This window comes from Heterodontus francisci, unplaced genomic scaffold, assembly GCF_036365525.1.
Source record: "Heterodontus francisci isolate sHetFra1 unplaced genomic scaffold, sHetFra1.hap1 HAP1_SCAFFOLD_2236, whole genome shotgun sequence".
NCBI lineage: Eukaryota > Metazoa > Chordata > Chondrichthyes > Heterodontiformes > Heterodontidae > Heterodontus > Heterodontus francisci.
Window position 1 is genome coordinate 5,420 of NW_027141684.1, and position 23,351 is coordinate 28,770.

The 23,351-nt window shown below is 42.3% G+C and overlaps 1 protein-coding gene across 1 annotated transcript; it reads left to right on the top strand.

Annotated features, from left to right (window-relative positions):
• Positions 1–5,725: 5,725 nt before the first annotated feature.
• Positions 5,726–23,342, top strand: LOC137364385 (DNA damage-induced apoptosis suppressor protein-like; the record flags this gene model as incomplete). The annotated part of the gene is made up of 6 exons (XM_068027638.1): positions 5,726–6,268; positions 9,533–9,933; positions 14,197–14,317; positions 18,252–18,413; positions 21,543–21,660; positions 23,074–23,342. Coding segments are annotated over exons 2-6 (677 nt in total), but the record flags the coding sequence as incomplete, so codon positions are not given.
• Positions 23,343–23,351: the final 9 nt, after the last annotated feature.

A 23,351-nucleotide genomic window follows, 5' to 3' on the forward strand; every position in this document is an offset into this window, starting at 1 on the left:
TACCTAATCCCATTTGCCAGCACTTGGCCCATAGCCTTGAATGTTATGACGTGCCAAGTGCTCATCCAGGTACATTTTAAAGGATGTGAGGCAACCTGCATCCACCACCCTCCCAGGCAGGGCATTCCAGACCGTCACCACCCTCTGGGTAAAAATGTTCTTCCTCAAGTCCCCCTTAAACCTCCCGCCCCTCACCTTAAACTTGTGACCCCTCGTAACTGACCCTTCAACTAAGAGGAACAGCTGCTCCCTATCCACCCTGTCCATGCCCCTCATAATCTTGTACACCTCGATCAGGTCACCCCTCAGTCTTCTCTGCTCCAGCGAAAACAACCCAAGCCTATCCAACCTCTCTTCATAGCTTAAATGTTCCATCCCAGGCAACATCCTGGTGAATCGCCTCTGCACCCCCTCCAGTGCAATCACATCCTTCCTAAAATGTGGTGACCAGAATTGCACACAGTACTCCAGCTGTGGCGTTACCAAGGTTCTGTACAACTCCAACATGACCTCCCTGCTTTTGTAATCTATGCCTCGATTGATAAAGGCAAGTGTCCCATATGCCTTTTTCACCACCCTATTAACCTGCCCTTCTGCCTTCAGAGATCTATGGACAAACACGCCAAGGTCCCTTTGTTCCTCGGAACTTCCCAGTGTCAGGCCATTCATTGAATACTTCCGTATCACATTACTCCTTCCAAAGTGTATCACCTCACACTTTTCAGCGTTAAATTCCATCTGCCACTTTTCTGCCCATTTGACTATCCCGTCTATATCTTCCTGTAACCTAAGACACTCCACCTCATTGTTAACCACTCGGCCAATCTTTGTGTCATCCGTGACTTACTGATCCTACCCCCCACATAGTCATCTATGTCATCTATATAAATGACAAACATTAGGGGACCCAGCACAGATCCCTGTGGTACGCCACTGGACACTGGCTTCCAGTCACTAAAACAGCCGTCTGTCATCACTCTCTGTCTCCTACAGCTAAGCCAATTTTGAATCCACCTTATCAAGTTACCTTGTATCCCATGTGTATTTGCTTTCTTGATAAGTCTCCCATGTGGGACCTTGTCAAAGGTCCATGTAAACTACATCAACTGCACTACCCTCATCTACACATGCTCAAAAAATTCAATCAAATTTGTTAGGCATGACCTCCCTCTGACAAAGCCATGCTGACTATTCCTAATCGAATTTTGCCTCTCCAGTGGAGATAGATTCTCTCCTTCAGAACTTTCTCCAATAGTTTCCCTACCACTGACGTGAGACTCACTGGTCTGTCGTTCCCTGGCTTATCTCTGCAACCTTTCTTAAATAGTGGGACCACATTAGCTGTTCTCCAGCCCTCTGGCATCTCCCCCGTGGCCAGAGAGGAATTAAAAATTAGGGTCAGAGCCCCTGCAATCTCCACCCTCGCCTCCCACAGCATCCTGGGACACAAATCGTCCGGACTTGGAGATTTGTCCACTTTTAAGCCTTCCAAAACCTCCAATACCTTGTCACTCCCTATGATAATTTGCTCAAGAACCTCACAGTCTCTCTCTCTCAGTTCCATATCTATATCCTCATTCTCTTGGGTGAAGACAGATGTGAAGTATTCATTCAACACCCTACTAATGTCCTCTGGCTCCACCCACAAATTTCCCCCTTGGTCCCTAATGGGTCCTACTCTTTCCCTGGTTATCCTCTTCCCATTGATATACTTGTAGAATATCTTGGGATTTTCCCTACTTTTACCAGCCAGAGCTTTCTCATATCCCCTCTTTGCTTTCCTAATTGCTTTCTTAAGCTCAATCCTACACTTTCTGTATTCCACTAATGCTTCCATTGATTTGCTCTCCTTGTATTTGCTAAAAGCCTCTCTTTTCCTTCTCATATTACCCTGAATGTTTCTGGTCATCCATGGTTCTCTGGGCTTGTTGCTCCTACCTATTACCCTAGAGGGAACATGTTGGGCCTGTACCCTCCCCATTTCCTTTTTGAATGCCCTCCCCAACTGCTCTTCTGTAGATTTCCCGACAAGTAACTCTTTCCAGTCTACCTTGGCCAGATCCTGCCTTATTTTACTAAAATTCGCTCTCCCCCAATCCAAAACCTTTTTTTGCAACTTGTCTATTTCTTTCCCCATAACAAGCTTAAATTGTACCATGTTATGGCCACTATCACCAAAATGCTCCCCCACCAACACATCAACCACCTGTTCGGCTTCATTCCCCAGAATTAGGTCCACCACTGCACCCTCCCTTGTTGGATCCTCTACATATTGTCATCATGTCGCTGGGCGAGCTCGCCCTCTTTAACCCCACCCGCATCAGCCTCCAGGACGACTCACCTGGCGATGAGCAACTGAACCAAACTAAGTAGATCCTCTGACCCTCCCTCAGGCAGGGGTCTTCCCACATTCCCAGTAGGTACAGGCCAGACTGAGGGACCTGTCTCACCCTCCTGAGAGATGGACAACCCCTGCTGACAGCGAGAGACACTGGAGAGGGGAATGAGCACCGACACCCGGAGCAAGAGACACCGAGCTGCAGTTAACCCAGATCAGCACCGACAGGTGGAGTCCGCACCATGTACCAGGGATTCACCACCAATTACACTTCTGCTTCTCGTTTGCAGTAACTCTCCCTCCATGAGGGACTCGCATTATTATGTGGTGATGGAACAGGGGACAGGATCTGTGAGGGGCACCAACTCTTCATCTATGGAGGAACTATCCTTCTCTGGGCTCTCCCAGCTTCCAAGGAGTGGTGCCTACTCCTCCTTTTCCGGGAAGGGTTCAGAGGAAGGTTGACCTCCATGACTGCTGAGGCCTCTGGCTCGGCACCCTCCCTCTTGCATTTGAACCCAGCCGTGATGTGTACAAGTTCTGCCAAAACGGGAATAGTTTCAGACTTGGTTACGGTTGCAGTGAAAATCAGGATCACTTGCACATAGGCGGGCATGGGATCACTCAAGGGCTGGCTTGCGCTCTGGGGAAATTGCCTTGGGTAACTTTTTTCGCCTTCCTTCCATGCAGACACACCCCAACCCCCCGCTGGCGGTCGTGATGACATTGGTCACCGACCCACGCTGACTGCACGCCCAAGGGTCCAGTTGCAGGTGCCAGGCTCAGCCGCCTGGGTTTATTTATTTATTTCGAGATACAGCACTGAAACAGACCCTTCAGCCCACCGAGTCTGTGCCGACCATCAACCACCCATTTATACTAATCCTACATTAATCCCATTACTGTCTCACATCCCAACCTTCCCTCAATTCCCCTACCACCTATCTATACTAGGAGCAATTTATAATGGCCAATTTACCTATCAACCTGCAAGTCTTTGGCTGTGGGAGGAAACCGGAGCACCCGGCGAAAACCCACGCGGTCACAGGGAGAACTTGCAAACTCCACACAGGCAGTACTCAGAATCGAACCCAGGTCACTGGAGCTGTGAGGCTGTGGTGCTAACCACTGCGCCACTGATTTGGCGACCTGGATGGTGGGGCAGTTTTTTCGTCCATACCCCACCTCCTTAAAGGTGTGGCATCGCACACCAACTGATGTCCAGAAGATGCGGTAGGCAATCCCCTGATGCTGGATTCAGATACTATCCTCTAGGTCCTCCTCCCCTGCGATCTCCACAAAGACTTGGCACTGGTAGACCTGCCAGAGGCTGGTCTCTCTGAAGCCAAGCAGGATCGGCGCCATCACCGACCTCACCTCCTCTAGTTGGAGTAGGTGGCGGAGGAGGATCGCACCCGAAATTAAGGGCAAGAAATTTGAGATGATCCTCTGCAAGAGGGTTCACCGGCAGGAAGGTCCCGCCCATCCTGAGCCCCCTCTCAAGGGCCAGGTACGCCACCCGCTCAATCATCAGAAAGAACGCAGTCTTCCCATGCATTTTGAAGACGGCTATGATGGTTGAAAAGCTGACAACCCCAGCCACGGCTTTAACGCACACCTCAATCGTCATGTTGGAGTGAGTGTAGCTCTTTACCCATGGGCTGTATTTTACGCCACCCCAGCAGGTCTAATGATGGCGTGGGGGCAACGTAAAATTGAGCGGGAGGCTCCGTTCCCGTTCCCTCCTCTGGTGAACTATACGGCAGTCGGGCGGGGGGAGGAAACGGCCCACCCACCCAAGGCCAATCAAGGCCCTTAAGTGGCCACTCATGGGCCTTCGCCCGCCTCCACGGGTATTTTTCCCGTGTCAAGCGGTTGTGCTGGGGCGTGAAAGGCCGCCCAGCAAAAGCTGCCTGCCTTTCTGCGCCCCGAGGGTGGGGGGCCATGGCTGTTGAGCACAGGGTGCCCAGTCGAGGGCCGCCTCTGCCTCCCAACTCATCCCCGGGACCCAAGACGCCCACTCCTCCCAAATGACCACCCTAGCCTCACCAGGGCACGACCAATCTCCCTGGTGAGGCATGCCCCTACACCCACTCTCTGGGGTCCATGGCATCGGCTGGGCTGCAGTCCTAGCAGTGGCCACCGCTCCCAGACTAAGAACTGCCGGCCTGCTGATTGGCTGGCCACTCACTGAGGTGGGACTTCCTCCCTCAAGTGGGTGGAAATCCCGCCTCAGGACAATTAAAGCCTGGGGACCCGTAAAATATGGGACGGATCCCCAGGCTAGGCGGAAGCAGATTCGCCACCGACTTTTGCGCGGTGGCGAATTCCCGTCCGCCTAGGGTAAAATCCAGCCCCATGTTTTTTGGTGATTACAGTGAATGGTGACAGGGCTACAGGAGCAGCAAAGGCAGCCACTCCCGCATAGGTCCTCGCAATCCTCGCCACCAGCGAAGATGGGGTCACCATTGAGGTTTTGTGAGCTACACCCACACCAAGTCTCAGGCCTGATGACAGTTCCCTTCTGTGCAGATGAAGGCTAAGAATGGAAAAAAACACCCCTCCCTTGGGATGGGAGGGTGGCTTCCTCCCCTCTGTGCAGTTCAAAGATACACCAATAATAGTGAGGAGACTGAAGGTCAACTCACCTACCTTTCAGAGAAAAAAAAGAGGAAAAAGGGAAGGAGGAATGTTATGAAGGAAAGTGCAGGACTGTGAGACATGGAGAAATGAGCAGAGGATCTGCCCTTGTGCAGGTCACCACTCTTACTTAATTGGGATCAATTTTGTGCATGTTCTCCATACTGCTACCAGGATTGAATACCTACCTTGTGTCGTGGTAATGTGTCTTCCAAGAAAAGCAGTGAGCTGATTAAGCACAACTACCAGCAACTTCTGCAATTTGGTTGTCTACCTCTTTTGGAGTACCAAATCAAACAAAGGGACTAGATAACCTTAATGAATGGGCACAAGTGCCAAGCAGTAACAAAACACAAACTATAAAAGGAAACATAAATCAAAATATCGTTCACCCTGGTGGTGATGCACTCCAGTCCCTCAGGTGCCCACCGGTCACGTAAGGTATTTGGTTGTATAGTTCACAATTCAATTTACTTTGTTGATTGGTACCCCTCAGTAATTTAATGTTAAGCAGTAAGTGTACGAATGTGGTAGGATCTCATTCAACTTCCCTACATCATTCACGGTTATCTATTTTCCTCTGCTGTGCAATCTATTCAGATGAAATGTAATCGCCTAGAGTTAGAAATATTTACATATTTTAATCAAACTAGTAATGTGTACCGTTAGCGCCACTACTTTCACTCCGCCCTAACCTCTTACAATCTGCATTAGGTTTTGAAGTCTAATCCCTAATGTAAATGAGAATGAACAGGGACGCAGCAAAGATCCCCGATCACTTCACCCACATCATTTCCCCGAAGCGAGTATCCACTGCTTCCACCTTTAATCTCCCCATTGTAAACAGTGTCAAAAGCGTTTGAAAGTGATTAACAGTAAAGTGTTCATCCAAGGAGCTCAGAATGCTCACGGGCGCTGCAGGAATGAGGCGCTCGGCTGAGGTCAGAAACCGCGGCCCAGGCCCTTCCTTCAAGATCCCATGCAGCCCTGATCCAAACATCCTCTGGAAGCAGCTCTTGGAAGGTTAACACGAACTGATCACCTGACCCTCCAGAAACATTTCTTCAAACTCAACCTGCGACTCCTGTCGGCACTTTTATAAATTCAAAGGGCGAGACCCGGAACAGAATCCGCCCAGACTATCGGCACCGAGGCCCAGATTTCGGGAACCCAAAAGGCGACGGACAAAAGTGCAACCTCATTGGACGAGACCACTTCCGGCGGGTTTTTCAGATTTACAGAAAAAGGCGTATTAAAAACTGGAGGCCAAAGCAATGTACAAGAATCACAGTGAGTGCGAACTAGTATTGAAATGTACAAACTTTGTCTTATGGTAGATAAGCCAGGTAATCGCATCCGGAGTAGCGGTGTGTATTGCTGTGACTTCTTGATATTTATGAATCTGGCAATCGTCGTTTCCTGGTCTGTTCTGGGTGACCATCATCGCCCACTGAAGAGTTTTTTTTTTAATTTTCCAGCTCTACCTCACCATTTAGATGAGCATTTGAAACGCCATAGCATACAAGGCTAAGAGCCAAGTGCTGGAAAATGGGACTAGAATAGTTAGGTGCCCGATGGCTGGCACAGACACGATGGGCTGAAGGGCCTGTTTTTGTGCTGTATGACACTATGACTACCACCTCGCTCGACTCCTCCACTGTCTCTAAACTCTGATTGATTGTCTAACATCCAGTACTGGATGTGCAGACATTTCCCCCTGTTAAATGTTGGGAAGACTGAAGTCATTGTCTTCGGCCTCCTGTTCCCTAGCCACCAACCACATCCCTTTTCCTGACAATTGTCTTGAGACTCAACCAGATTGTTCACAACCTTGTTGTCATATTTGACCCTGAGCTGAACTTCAGACCACATATCTGCACATTTACTAAGATCCTATTTCCACCTCCATAATACTGCCCAACTCTGCCCCTGTTTCAGCTTACCTGTTACTGAAACCCTCATCCATGCCTTTATTACCGTTAGACTTGACTATTCCAATGTACTCCTGGACACCTTCAACGTTCTACCCTCCATAAACTAGAGGACATCCAAATCTCTGCTACCCATGTGTGCACTGACCTATACTAGCTCCTGGTTAAGCAATGCCTCAATTTTTAACATTCTCAGCCGTGTTTTCAAATTCCTCCATTGCCTCGCCCTTCCCTATCCCTGTAATCTCCTCCAGCCTCACAGCATTCCAAGGGACTTGTGCTCCTCTAATTTTGGCCTCTTGAGCATCCTAGATTTTAATTGGTTTACTGGTTGCTGTGCCTTCAACTGCCTCAACCCTACGGTCTGGAAATCCCTCCCTAAGCCTCTCCGTCTCTTTACCTCACTTTCTTCCTTTTAAGACGCTCCCTAACCTGCCCTAATATATTTCTATGTGGCTCAGTGTCATATTTTGTTTTGTAATCCTCTTGTGAAAACCCTGGGATGTTTTTCATTAAAAGCACTATATGAATACAAATTGTTTCACTTGTGCATCAAGTATCTGCATCTGGTATGACTGTGCCGATGCAGTTTTGGGTTGCCCATGAGCTTCGCGGACGATCAAAGCCAGGGATCTTGTGTGTTTGGTCTTTGAGGAGGTGCTTATTTGTGTCTTCCTTGTGAATTTTGTTATGAAAGTGCTTCCATTTTTAAATTTTTTTTTGAGGACTCCTGTTTTAGAATTGTGGAGATGGATCCATTGGAGGACTGAAGTGATTCCATAAATGCTGGACTTTTTAAAAGGGTCACTGGAAGGACTCTGTTTAAAAACAAAATTTACTGGATGTCACATGTTTTCAGCTAAGTAAACAACAGGTGCCTTCTGACTATAGGAGTTTACAAGAGAAGTGACATGTCAAGATTTATGGTGCTCAAGAGTGGGTTTCATTTTTGAATATTGTTTTGAGTCAGTTGGGTTTGTAGTCTGCTGAAAGAAATACCCAGCTCATCTTTTCTCCACTTTCTGAGAAACCCTGCAAAAAAAATCCAGTGTGTGATAGCTGTGATGCTTGATGCCGTATTTCTCCTGAGAAGCATTTGGAAAGCTTCCTCTCGACATCTCCTGAATGAACTGCTTCTGAAAAGATCCCAATGACCTGTCTCAGACGCCAGATCATATGCCATCTGGCACATAACATATCTTATCCTTTTTCTTCAAGAATTAGCAAGTACTTTGGCCAAAGCATCTTTATTTTTCCTTTAACCATGGTGTGTGTTTATGTGTGATGGGTATTTGGAAGTGTTACGGAAGTTCTGTTTTTTTGTGTTAAAACTTGGGAATCTATATTTTTAAAAACTATGGACATTGAAACACCTGGTGATAGCTGAACTTGATGGATCCTTTTTTTTTTAAAAAGGAAGGTCAACAAGAGGTTCCTGGTTTTGACCAGTAAACAAATTCTGGAAACTAGGTTATTTCAAGTAAACAGCACAGGGGGTTGACTTAAGAGCTATTCTTTGTTGTGATAAGAGAAAATTTATGACTAGCATGAGACCTGCTTGGAAAAGTAGTTCCATTTTCAGCTGTTAAAAGCCAGTGGGTTTGGACTAAAGCAGGCAAATTTTGAGATGGACCTGCCACGAGTTCAGAAGAAAGCTATTGCCTCTCTTTGAAGAATCCCTGCTATTGAAAAGCAAAGGCCTGTATGAAGTGGTACTCTTGCCTCCTGCATTTTTAAGAAACCCCGAATATTTGCAAAAACCTTGCATCTCCAAATGAACTTTGCATCGAATGTGTGTGAGAACTGACACCTCTGTTGCTGCACACCTTCTGTACGACCTATGTGAAGGCTTCTGCAGTTAAACTTCTTTGCCTGCCCCAAACAGACTGTTCATCAACCTCGCCTGGAAAAACCCCTAGTGGCAGCCAACTATTTGACTTTGGGACACCTCGCCAAACCAAAGGACTTCCTTCCAGATGATTGCAGTCTAAAATTTTTTTTTTAATTCCTTCTATTCCTTTGTAACAGCTGTAAACAAAAATCCCTTTTTATCCAATTAACTGTTTTTTGGATGTATGTGTGCATGAGTGAAGGCTAGGATAAAAATACATGGCTTAAATATTTCAATCTGTGTATATACATTTACCTCATTATTGGTTAAGACTTGGTTTATAATCAGATAATTTTGTTGTTTATTAAAGAAACCTGGTTGGTGTGCTTTATTCTGAGGACAAATAGAGTATCTAATTGGCTGTTTCGGTAAGTGGGAAAATGTATTGTTATGTTGTGACCTGTAGAGAAGTGGGACTGAATTAACAATGCACTCCTCCTGCCTTCTTTGTAACAGAAGGGAATGTATATATTTACAGTCATATTTCAAACTGTGTGTTAAAGCTTTGCATCTTTATTGACTAAGTCTTGTTTTATAATAAATGAATACTTTTGTTGTTTATTAAAGAAACCTCGTTGGTGGATTTAATTCTGACTCTAAAATAGATAGAGTAACTGGGTACACATTTAAATATATGTTGTGACCTGTGGCAAAAGTGGAATTCGAGAAAGACTGTGCACTCCTCCCAACTTGGTTGTAACAATTTTATTCCGCTTTCAAAATTTCTTCAAGGTTGATGTTGAAGCTTCAGCCTATCGGTCCGAAAGGTCTTCAGGAACATTGCTGAGGTTCTGGTGGATGTGGAGAGGTTCATTTTCCTTGAGTTGCTGGACTTCTCAAAGGGTTTAGCATCACGGCAAATGGATGGGCAAGCAATGTGTGGCACCTTGAGTAGCCAGGGTTTTGGAGTCAACTTGAGGATTTCAGTGATACACCATTGTAGTTGGGCACAAATAAATTGACTGTGGCTACTTCTAGTCCCTACTGGTGCACAGTACTCAGTTACAGATTGTACTGGGCCTGGTGTCTGAAGCACTGATGCTGATGATCCTCAGCTGGCACTTACCAGTTTCTGGAGCAGATTGACCCTTGACTTTGCCTTAGATGCTCCCATCTTCAGGTGGTTATGGAAGGTTAGTATATGGTCCAGCTTCACTCTGTGATAGATTTGAATGGGGTCATATCACGCAATATTGGCAGAGAAGATCATTTTCGGGTTCACTTAGTGTTATTGTTATCAACATGGAATGCAATGCCTGTTGTTTTGTGGACGTTTGGCTGAGCTTCCATTTCCAGAAATATTCCTCCAATGTTTTCAGGTCGCCGTTCAAGGTGGACTGTGTTGTTGAAGATGGCTGCTTGCACTCCCAGGCAAGGTCATTTCACACTATAGGGAGGATGTGATTGCACTGGAGAGGGTGCAGAGGAGATTCACCAGGATGTCTGGGCTGGAGCATTTTCGCTCTGAAGAGAGACTGGATAGGCTAGGGTTGTTTTCCTTAGAGCAGAGAAGGCTGAGGGGGGACCTGATTGAGTTATACAAAATTATGAGGGGCATAGATGGGAAGAAACTTTTTTCTTTGGTGGAGGTGTCAATAACTTTGGGTGGGGGGGGGGGGGACATAGATTTAAGGTAAGGGGCAGGAGGTTTAGAGGGGATTTGAGAAAATATTTTTTTCACCCAGAGGGTGGTTAGAATCTGGAACACACTGCCTGAAAGGGTGGTAGAGGCAGGAACCCTCAACATTTTAAGAAGTATTTCAATGAGCACTTGAAATGCCATAGCATACAAGGCTACGGACCAAATGCTGGAAATTGGGTTTAGAATAGATAGGTGCTTGATGGCCAGCACGGACGCAATGGGCCGAAAGGCCTGTTTGTGCTGTATAACTCTATGACACTATGTTGCTGGTGCAGACTTTGAAGAGAGCCGGTACTTGAACTGTGTCTTGTGGCAATCTGCTTTGAGGAACTAGGATGAGCTGACTTTGTCATCCAACTGAATACGTAGCTGCTTGTTGCTCAGCACCTTCGCTATCTATCCATTCTCCACTGAGTACCAACTGGTATCTAAAAGTATAAATTTATAATGGAAAATAGTTGACTTAGAAGATGTAAGAGAGCCTGACAGCAGGAAATATGAATTTACAGGCAGCAAGTGCTTGCAGAACTTCAAGGGGCAATCCGTGTGGAATCAGCTAAATCAGCGCAAAAGATCGGAATTTTAAATATAAGTGAGGAGTGCCAAAAAAAAACACCTATGCTGATGTTTTCCACAATCTTTTATGCTGTTTCATGATTCAATTCAGCTGTATCAAACAATGCCCATTAAACTAACCGCTCATTCAGTTCAAAATTGTGAGTTTGTGCTGGCTCAGAATAGCTCTTCAAGTTGCACTTTTTTTTAGATGCACAAACATCTGCAGGTTTTGAAAGCTTTTTCATATCAAAAATATTTAATTTACTAAGAAACTGACTAGTGTACACTAATTAAACTAATAAATGATTCAGCAAAGCTTTTTTTTTAAGTCATCTTCAGTGATTTTTAAATAGGGTTACTCGCAGGTGGAGGACTAGGCACTTATTAAAATGCATATTTTTGGTACTGAACATATTTTCAGCTGTTTATTAAAACTGCACCAGGTTACCACTGTTAAATACATCATGAAAGGATATTTAATCAAAAAAAGAAGCAATTGCACTAGTAAATGAACATTTCACATTGCGATTATGCAAATGATTTTTAGCAGAAACTTGAAATGTAACCTAACCACAAATTCAAGTGCATTGTGGACACAATTTCTCAATTGCACCGAAAAGGAAAACTCTACCCTCTGATTTTTAACAAAGTGCAAAGGTATAATATCTTTATTGCGTAGATAGATGTGGAACCAAATCATAGCCCTTTGGTGTAGTAGACCAAGAATCTCTGATAGTGATACCTCACATCATTAAATTCTTCATCTCTGCTGTGTTCTCCTATAATGAGAGCTGGAGTAAATGGGCCTATATTCTCTGGCATTTAGAAGAATGAGAGGCAATATCGTTGAAATATACAAGATTCTGAAAGGGCTGGGTAGCATAGATGTTTAAATATTGTTTCCGCTGGTCAGGGTATCTAAAACATGGGGGCACATTCTTAGGACAAAGGGATGATCATTTAGGACTGAAATGAGGAGAAATGACTTCAAACAGATGTGAATCTTTGGAATTCTCTAACCAAAAAGGTAGTGGATGCTCCTTCGTTGAATACATTTAAGCCTTGGATTGACAGATTTTTGTTCTCTCGGGGAATCAAAGGATATGGCGAGAGGGCAGGAAAGTGGAGTTGAAACCTAAGATCAGCCATGATTATACTGAATGGCAGAGCAGGCTCAATGGGCCATATGGTCTACTCCTGCTCCTATTTCTTGTGTTCTTGTGTTATTGTGGAGAGGCAACATGGATTGAAATTGCTTAACCACAATTGAAAGAAGAGCTATTGTCAGGCTATTTCCATATCTCTCGAGTTGGCTTGGTCACAATGGCATTTGTGGAAGGCTAACCTGTCATCTCCAACAATTAAAACCTGAAGGAATGAAACTCCACATTTGTAATAGTTAATTTTCAGTGCTGGGAGGTTGATTGGCAGTAATTAACACATGTCGCATCATTTCAAGTCTAATTGCTCTTTTAATGACAATTTAATTTTCTGGTCAGTTTAGTTCATATTTACTACATAAGTACAGGAATTTCAATGGTGAGGCAGACAGAGGATGCCTTTTACATGAATCTAATGGCAGAGGGACACATCTGGGTCAGCAACTTTTGGATTTCAGCATTTAACTTGCATCTAACCTTGCCTGAAGTTGCTGTAGTATTTATGCGTAAGTAACAGCAAGTGCCATTCACCTCAGTTATTTTTGACAGCAAATTATGGGACAATACTTGTTCAGGTGTCAGCTTGGTTCAGTCAGTCAGTCAGTTCAAGATTTGAGTTTATGGTCTATGATGAAACTTCTGTGCATTACTACTGGAGTGTTGCATTATTTGAGATGAGACATTCATCCAAGGTACCATTCACCTATTACAGTGGACATAAAAGATCCCATGACATATGGCCCGAATTTTGCATTTCAACAACGTTGAAATGATGACATTCTCCACTACCCTTGAAGAAAGCTGCGCACAAAGATCTAGCGATCTCTGTGATATGGATTTCCCCTTTCCTGCAGTAGTTTGAATCTGGCGCCAAATCAAGGGGATCTCCATCGACTTTGATGTCATCAAGCAGATTAAGCAGCCAATCACTTTGAAGTATTCTCAGAGATCAAAACCGGGAAGGAAAATGCACTGATTATCCTTTACAGTTCATTAAAGTTTACAGAGTGAAATAAATGATTGGGACATATACATAGGATCAAGTTAAAAGCTGAATTATCATGTTTTTTTAAAATTCAAATATGGATATTTTTTAATTATTATGGAGAATTTTGACAATTCACAAATATAAAATTAGTTTTCCAAGCGGTATCTCAACAATAATTATGAACTTAGTATGCATAAAAAGCACAGTTACTCCTCATTCAACAAGGTGTAACTTTTTCAAGGCTTTTTACAGCAAGACTAATAGCATAAAAGAGCAAGTTCTCATCAGTTCAGTGATTTCTAATTGATTACAGTGCGGGGGACTTCAACGGTGCACCCTGTGAAGAGTCGTGGAATCACTGATAGTAACTTCTAAATTTCCAAGTTTAACTGCGCATGTGTAGACTCCAGAAGTTACTGGCAATTTTAGAGTAATGGCAGTGAACGCCGACAGTTCCGCAAAATCCAAGCCAGAGTTTCAAGACCACTGAAAAGCATTTAATTGGTCATTTATCTCATTGCTGTTTGTGGAATTTTGTAGTATGCAAATTGGCTGCCTCATTTGCCTACAAAACAGTGACTGCACTTCTGAAATATTTTGTTGACTGAAGTGCTTTGAGGCTTGCTATGTAAGGTACTTGTAAATGAAACACTGTTTTGCCTGAACTTTGTTCCTTGATGCCATAAATATAAATGCATTTTCTTTGCAACATAATGTACTGTTTAGAGAAAGCTGTTTTGTCTTCAAATGGATAGCAGCTACAGTAATTATGTAGTGGCTCCTTCTGCAATTTTCAACTAATTTTGCAGGAAAATAGCATTGGTGATCTGCGGTTTCTAGCTGAAATCCATGGCCAAGGCTTTGTAGCCTGAACAGTTTTGTACTGAAGTTAAATCCAGATATCAGTCTATCATCAATTGAGTCACTATAAACATTGTTATCCATTCCGTATTTGAACATTTTTACTGAAGAACTTCAGTTATATTGGCTAATTCTAATGCACTCACGTTATTAACTATATATTCTTGTGTTGCATTCTTGTTCCTAGGGAACCACATGATTGGGAAGAGATCCTTTGTTATTGCCTCAATATTGTCTCTTCATGATGCTTGTTTTCTATATCCAGCTTGTCACAAATGTGGATCCCGGTTACTTTTTAATCTCAGCAGGTATGAGGTTAACACGACAAAGGTATTCATCTGTAAACAATATTACAGTACATCACAGAATTTCATGTTTTGTTCTATAATTCTCTATTTTTCTATTTTTAAACCTCTGCCCATGCATTTTAAAATATATCTTTAGATTTCTCTGACACCTAACAGTATTTAGAAGCTATGAGGTTTGACACAATGTATTTTATGGGCCTCTGTTATGCTTGGCTTAGAGTGGCATTTGAAAATATTGAAAGGATGACCTTCGTGACACTGGGGATGTTCTTCCCTGTGAGAAATTCCCAATTTGGCAATCAGATTGAGATTAGAAGTTTACTGTATGAGAAATCCTAGGATTAAGCCCCTGTTTATCATTTGTGACAAAGCAAACTGACACATGAACACATGGCATAATTGTTTCTTTGCATATTGCGTAGCATCCTGGACAATCCATAATGATCTGGGTTATAACTTTTAACTCAAACTGTCCCAATAAGTCACAAGAAACAGTTTAGAATATAAATTATATCCTATGAGTTCAAGCCTCCATCAATGACTAGCACACAATATAGGCTGGCATTTCAGTGTAGTATTGAGGGAATGCTATTTGTTATAGATAGCATCTTTCAGATGTGACATTACACCAGGATAAATGCCTGTTCAGGTGCATATAAAAGATCTTATGGAATTATTCTAAAAAGCCCAGAGATCTATTTTGGTGTCTGAACCAACACTCTATTCTCAATCAACACAACTTAAAAACAACAAATTGCACTTAGATCGCACCTTTAATGTAGTAAAACACTCTCCGATGCTTCATAGGAGCATTATCAGACAAAAGAAATAAAAGCTTGCATTTATATAGCACCTTTCACAACCAGTGGACTTCCCAAAGTGTTTTACAGCCTATGAAGTAATTTTTTGAAGTGTAGTCACTGTTGTAATGTAAGAAAATTGGACACAGCTACACAAAGGAGATATTAGGACATGTGACCAAAAGCTTAGCCAAAGAGGTAGGATTTAAGGAGCCTCTTAAAGGAGGAGAGAGAGGTAGAGGCGGAAAGGTTTAGGGAAGGAATTCAGAACTTGGGGCCTGGATGACTGAAGGCACAGCCACCAATGAAGGACAAAGGAAATTGGGGATGCACAAGAGGCTAGAATTGGAGGGCATTACAAAGATAAGGCTAGGGAGGAATTTGAACACATGGATGAGTATTTTAAATTCAAGGCATTGCTGGACCAGGGGCCAATATAGGTCAATGATCACAGAGGTGATGGATGAAAGGAACTCGGTGTGAGTTTCAATACGGGCAAAAGGGTTTTGGATGAACTTGAGTTTACGGAGAGTGGAGGAGGAAAAGCCAGCCAAGGGAGCATTGGAATAATTGAATCTGGAGGTAGCAAAAGCATGGATAGTGTTATGACCTCAGTAGAGACCATTAACTTTAAAACAATAGATTGGTCTGGAGAGTTCATATCTTAAGAATTACGTGACAAGATTTCACATTTTAAGACTTTTACAATAACAACTAAACTAAAAATCAACATTAACTAAACAGTACTTGAGTGGCAACTAATACACTAAATTACAGAGAAAAGTATTTCCCATTAACCTAATAACACACTCAAAAACCCACACCACATTTCTACGTTACACAGTGTTCTCTTCGAAAAGTATCCATGCAGTTAAAAGTTCCAAACTCTTCCCAGTTGCAATGGGTTGTATCTCCAGTCCTTCTCAATGCCAGCATCTTCTTCGCTCACTTCTTCCAAGCATATTCAACTAGACTTCCATTAATAAGGCAATCTCTAGTGACCTTATTGGTCTTTTCTCCCCTGCAAACCTCAAGCCTCTGAACCGGGTTCAAATCTTAGCAACCTTTTGCTCTGGTGATCTGAGAGCAGCTATTTTCCCAGCATAATCCCACTGGCGCCTCTCGCTTTTTAGGCTGCTACTCTGCTTTTCTTCCTTTCAGCCTCCAGACCTAGGAAAACCTGTTGATTTTATCCAGATCCAAAAGTCAATGGTCGTTTGCCTTTAACAATTCTCAGAGACTATAAGTTTAACCATAGCAAAACCACCTAGCCCTTTCTTTTGTTTCCAGGTGTTAAAAATTGCAACTCAAATTTGCATTTTAGAGCTCTCGGCTCCCTGTTTACTATCTGAAAGTCTGGAAGAGCGAAACCCATTGTCCTTTAGGTGTCACAACCTTGCACCCTGCTTTCAAAAGGGTCTTTGACCTGGATCCTTTTTTTCATGGTAGCCAAGACCCCTGGCTTATCTCTAGGCAGAATTGGTGTGAAGTCACATGTCTCCTCCAAATGTCCATTTTACACTGCATTAAAGATCGCAGTTTTTGAAACATAACCATACTACAAAGTTCAGCGTACATAGCAATCGGGATTGCAGCAGCAGATGGGCTGAGGCTGGGACAAAGACAGATGGTATGGAGGTGATGGATATGGGTTGGAAATTCAGCTCAGGGTCAAATAGGAGTTTAGCAGTATAAGGCTAGTGTAACAGGCTCTTTAAATAGTTTAACTGGCTATTCATCTGATCCAGCTGTGTTTATCCACATAAGTGATGACATCAAATACAAAAAGTGACATGCACTGTGGGATTCCTGAGGATGGGATAAGGTGATTTATAAATGCAATTGCTATCATATTTCTTCAATCTTTGTGACATTTTGTTTTGAATTTAGCAGTTAAAGTTAATTATATATTGAGCTCTATTGATAAGTCTGTAAGATACTTTTCAAGGTCCTGTTTTCAAGTTGCACTATTTACTGTAACATTACTGGTTGTCTCAATACCTCATGTATACTAAGTACATCAACATTTCATTTATTTACTAGTCGATGTCCTGTGGCATTGCAAAATAAAAGTCAAAAGTCATTATTTTGTATATGGCCATGATATTTAAACAAATACAACATGTACCTGTCTAATACATTCTGATAAATGTTATATGAGTGGGAAAGTTGCCAAGTCTGTCTGTTGGGTAAATATTGAAGTGGCAACGGATGAGCGAATGAGAATCAAAGGCTAGAGGATTATTTCTGTACTAAGTACTGACCCCATCATCACTTAAAATTAACATTTTTGTACAATATTTCTAACACTGTGGGTCTCAACTGATGGGGGAGGTGGGGGGGGTGGGGGGGTGGTGCTACTATTCCTTACTATTCAGTTGCTCTACGTCTGCCCCCATGCCAGCCTAAAGTATTGGCTTCAAATGAAGTCAATGGAGCTGTCCTAAAGTAGGAGTTCATCGAACACAATTGAAGAAAATACAAAACAATAAATTGCACACACATGAGGATGTCTTATAATGGGTAGGAGATATTGTGATTTTTTTTTTAATTAGAGAGATGAGGAATACCACGTACAGAAAGTATTCTCCCACAATGGTGCTATTGTGCTTCCCGTGATTTCATCTTTTGCTGTGTGGTGTAACCTTCGAATTTCTGCACTTTAAAAATTTGTTTAGGCTAAAATGTTCAAAGAAAAATATTTCCAGTAATTAGAATATGCTACAATATCTTTGAAATATGAAATTAATCTTGGATATAACAATAGCATACAATAACCTTTTGTGGAGTTCTCCAATGTTTTGTATTAGTATCTCCATATCTCATATTTAGCTGAACTGTTTGAATTTTATTTCTGTGCCTATAGAAGCTTCCAAGTGAATTGTAAATAAGCACATTGACAGTGGCTTCCGTTTGGCAATTTGTAACATACTAGATTTAGCTTTTAATAGTGAAAGTGATTATTTTATGGTCTTTGGCAATCGTGGGTGAGTGTGTATGCATGCATTCAATTCTCCCAAGTCTCGTGATGTGTACTGCACTTTTCTGATTGCTGCTTGAAGCAACGCAAATGCGTATCTCATGAAAACCGAATTATAGTGATCGTCCGTTTCCCAATTAATTTTTTTCTGTAGGTTCCAGTGCCCAAAACATGACACTGTTTCTACAGCACAGAATATGAATTACAGATACAGACTTTCTGTAAAAGTTGCTGGAAAAAATGACACATTTAATATTACTGTCTTCGGAAGCTGTCTCAACCCTTATTTTGGAGCAGCAGCAGGATTTCTACACAGGTAAAAGTAAAAGAAAATTAAGATGTTTTGGTAATATCATCGATTATTAAGACCGTCAACCCTGCTTATAAAACCTAAAGGTTCACTTATTATTGTCAAAGAATAATCTATTATTAAAGTATAATAATTAGACCCCTTTAACAATTAATTTAAGAAAAAACAAAACTTAAAGTATTTTGAATGCTGAAAGAAATGTGACCTATCTCTTCCATCCCTTTCCCTGGGTCGAGTGGGAGATACATTCGTAACCAAGAAACTGGCTGAATATATCATTTAGATTCTATTGTTAAACCTAAATAACAATAGAAAAGTCTTAACAGTATCCATGGTTGAAACTAGAGTGGCAAATATCAACTTGCAATTTTTTATTGAAAATTGTGAAGTTAGTCATTCGGAACATGTATTTGATCAGGTAGCTTATTTAAATACAGTGTTTCACTAATATGGTACCTTGTTGCCAGTTAATGAAGTGAAAATCTATTTAACGACATAAAGCCAAGTGCAATACTAATATTTAGCAAATAGACTAAGCAGTTCAGAATGTTGTAATTTTTGAATTTGATAGTCATGTATCACTCTAGCCCCACAAAAAAGTCATTATCACTCTAGCCACAAATTTAGTATCATGTCCCAAGCCACCAACACTTTAGATTTAAATAACTTATTTAGTAGGGAGTAAGTAACAGCTAACAGTGCTGTTAGGAAGGGAGTTCCAGATTTGACCTAGTGACAGTGAAGGAACATATAGTTCCAAGTCAGGATGGTGTGTGGCTTGGAGGGGAACTTGCAGATGGTGGTGCCCTTCTAGGTGGTCCTGGGTTTGGAAGTTGCTGTCGAAGTAGCCTTGGTGCAGTGCATCTTGTAGATGGTGTACACTGCTGCCACTGTGCATCGGTGGTGGAGGGAGTGAATGTTTGTTTGTGGATGGGGTGCCAATCAAGCGGGTTGCTTTGTCCTGGATGGTGTCGAGCTTCTTGAGTGTTGTTGGAGCTGCACCCATCATGGCAAGTGGAGATTATTCCATCGCACTCCTCACATGTGCCTTGTAGATGGTGGACAGGCTTTGAGGAGTCAGGAGGTGAGTTACTCGCCGCAGGCTTCCTAGCCTCTGACCTGCACTTGTAGCCATGGTATTTATATGGCTACTCCAGTTCAGCTTCTTGTCAATGGTAACCCCCAGGATGTTGATGGTGGCGGATTCAGCAATGGTAATGCCATTGAATGTCACGGGGAGATGGTTAAATTCTCGTTTGAGATAGTGATTGCTGCATTTCTACACAGACTGCTTCAGTATCTGAGGAGTCACGAACGGTGCTGAACATTGTACAATCATCAGCCAACATCCTCACTTCTGACCTTATGATTGAAGGAAGGTCATTGACGAAGCCGCTGAAGATGGTTGGGCCTAGGACACTACCCTGAGGAACTCCTGCAGTGATGTCCTGGAGCTGAGATGATTAACTTCCAACAACCGCAACCATCTTCCTTTGCGCTAGGTATGACTCCAACCAGCGAAGAGTTTTCCCCCGATTCCCATTGACTCCAGTTTTGCTCGGGCTCCTTGATGCCATACTTGGTCAAATGCTGCCTTGATGTCAAGGGCAGTCACACTCACCACACCTCTCGAGTTCAGCTCTTTTGTCCATGTTTGAGCCAAGGCTGTAATGAGGTCAGGGGCTGAGTGGCCCTGGCAGAACCCAAACTGAGCATCACTGAGCAGGTTATTGCTAAGCATGTGCTGCTTGATTGCACTGTCGACGACACTTTCCATCACTTTACCGATGATCGAGAGTAGACTGATGGGGCGGTAATTGGTCGGGATGGATTTGTCCTGCTTTTTGTGTACAGGACATACCTGGGCAATTTTCCACATTCCCGGGTAGATGCCAGTGTTGTAGCTGTACTGGAACATCTTGGCTAGGGGCGCGGCAAGTTCTGGAGCACAGGTCTTTGTGTAATCTGCAGATTGAGCTACCATACATTCAGTCCCTTCGTCCATGTCATTATTGTAGATTGTAAATAGTTGAAGCCCCAGCATTGATCCCCCTGAGGCATTCCACTAGTCACATCCTGCCAACTAGAAAATTTATCCCTGATCTCTGCTTCCTGTTAGCACCTGGCACCTTTTATCAAATGCCTTTTGGAAGTTCAAGTACACCACATACAGGTTACCCTTTATCCACGTTGGTTGTTACTTCCTGAAAGAACTCTAATAAATTAATCAAACAAGATTTCCCTTTCACAAAACCATGTTGACCCTGCCTGATCACATTATGATTTTCTAAATGTCCTGCTATAATCTCCTTAATGGATCCTAGCATTTTGCCTTGAAGGATGTTAGGCTAACTGGCCAATAGTTTCCTGCTTTCTGTCTCCCTCGTTTCTTGAATAAAGGTGTTACATTAGCTATTTTCCAATCTGTTGGGACCTTTCCAGAATCTAGGGAATTTTGGAAGATCACAACTTGTACATCTATGCTTTCTGCAGCCACTTCTTTTCAGACCCTAGAAAGCAGGCCATCAGGTCCTGGGGACTTGTCAGCCTTTCGCTCTCATAGTTTTCCCAGTATCTTTTCTCTGGTGATTGTGATTGTTTTAAGTTCTTCTCTCCCTTTTTAGCTATTTATAAATAATATCTTTGGGATGGTTCTTGTGCCTTCTGCAGTGAAGACCGACACAAAATACCTGTTCACTGCTTCAGCCATTTCCTTGTTGCCCACTATTAATTCCCCAGACTTGCTCTCTATAGGACCAGTTCTCAGTTGAGTTACTCTTTTTCCTTTTTTAAATACTTGTAGAAGCTCTTGCTATCTTTGTATATTTCTAGCTAGTTTTCTCTCATACTCTAATTTCTCCCTTTTTTCAGTCATTCTTTGCTGTTTTTTAAAATCTGTCCAGTCTTCCGATCTACCACTAAACTTTGCAGTGATATGTGTTGTGTTTCCTGGAACGCGTCTAACTTCATGTTGTGCTGATGTGCATATTTAGTTGTTTTGACATTGGTGGCACTCTATTCTAGCAAAAGCCCTCACCCTGATTTTCTGCATGCAGCTCTGATGCCACTAACCAGGTTATAGTCATCATCTATTCTCTTTCCTCTTAATCATGCAGCATATTCCTTTCCAAATAGATACTGCGAAGATTTGAAGAAGGAGTTGCAAGAGCCAGAGAGAGAGAAAGTTCAAGATTTGCTGGTTCAGGCTGTGGAACACTGCTTTATTGGGAAAAGCTTTATCTTTGGAGTGAAGGTAATTTCTGCAGAAGGTTTTCCTGCAGGAATGGGCTTCTTTTCTAAAAATGAAGAGCCATGTATTGCATTTTCCTACCTCCGGTCACAAAACAAATTATTTCAGCCAATAAATTGATAGTTATGTTTAATGCAAGTAATCACTATTATTAATGTGTATTTAGCTCAAACTTTATTGCTTAGACAAACATTTATTGCTAAAATCTGTGAACCAGTTTTGCACTAATTAGTCATTTTAGTACGTAAATACGCACTATTCATGTATTCGGACACCATAAAATGACACAAACTTCCCAGTAAACTGGATTGTACATCTTGTAGAATAATAAGGAATGCAATTTTTAGGGAGTTGGTTAAATTTGTGTAATGAACAAAAGACTAAGACCAAGAATTGCATGTTTTCTTGTAGACTTTACCAAAAAAGCTTTATAATATTGGAGATCTGTGCAATTGGTCTCTGTCCCAAATACATCAATGACTGTGTCTGATTGTGGGAATGCAGATTAGTATTTTTCCCAGTTCCAGATGACAATGCTAAAGCTTCAAAACAATTTTTTAAAAATCCAGCATCAGCCAGAACTTGCAGGTTCTGCCTTCACTTCACTGTTTTATGATCATCAACATTGTTGTTGCTTCTCAAGACAAAAAAAATCCCTGTAAAGTGATGGAAATTCACATACAAACATACAAAAATATCAGGTAGGAAAATACCAGCTGCTGTATCTAGCCTATCCCGTAGAGTTGTGATGTCATATGGATCATGTCAAGAGACTCCTTGCTCCCTAGATGCCATGTAACCTCCTTAGAGAGGCCAAAAAACAGACCAAAAAACCATCTGGAAAATTCCTCTCTCATTCCCACAGGTGATTGAAACTAGGCCCGGAGACCACACTAACCGTGACTTATATTACTTGGTACTTCCCTTGTGTGTGAAGCCATCTTAGCCCCAGCCAGAAACCAGTCCAGCAGTCTTGTAGGCATACAGTGAATCGGCACTCAATTTACATAAATGTTGAGCAATTGAGATAAACACTACAAAGTAATTTTGGTTAGAATGAAGATAGCAGGCCTTCTGTTTGTATGGTGAGTCACCTATACGTAGGTGGAATTTGCAGGTCCAAATTCTTTGCAGTCAGTCAATGTTACATTGATGGCTTTTGAAAGGGATATGAATGTGAGCAGTGGCAGCACTTAAACAGGTTTTGTTCTGGAATAAATTTTTGTAGTTACAAATTACATTTGAAGTATTTGGAGGGAACCTGTTTAATATAAATGTCAATTTTGCAACATTCTGTAAACTTCAGGGGCAATTTAATGTCTGATAATCAATAATGCAGGTTTATATAATTAGATTTTATATTTGTTGTCAAGCCTTAAACTTGCACCATTTGAGAATTGTTTCCTTTGTTCACAGGCATCTGAATCTCAACCTGGCATACTGTCATTTTCTCCAACTCCCTTACAAACTAACATCAGCAAGAGTAAACATAAAAAACACCTGGTAGCCTGCCAGATTACAGTGCCAAACACTGCAGTGTATGGATGTACTGTGATCAATTACTACAAGCAGCTCTTGGATTCAGACAGTCTCCTAGATTTGTCTCACAGCTCACCGCTATCTGATGGACCTTTAATTATTGTTGAGCAATCCAGTAGCATGATCAACAACTTCACAAGCTGCTTGTCTCGTAA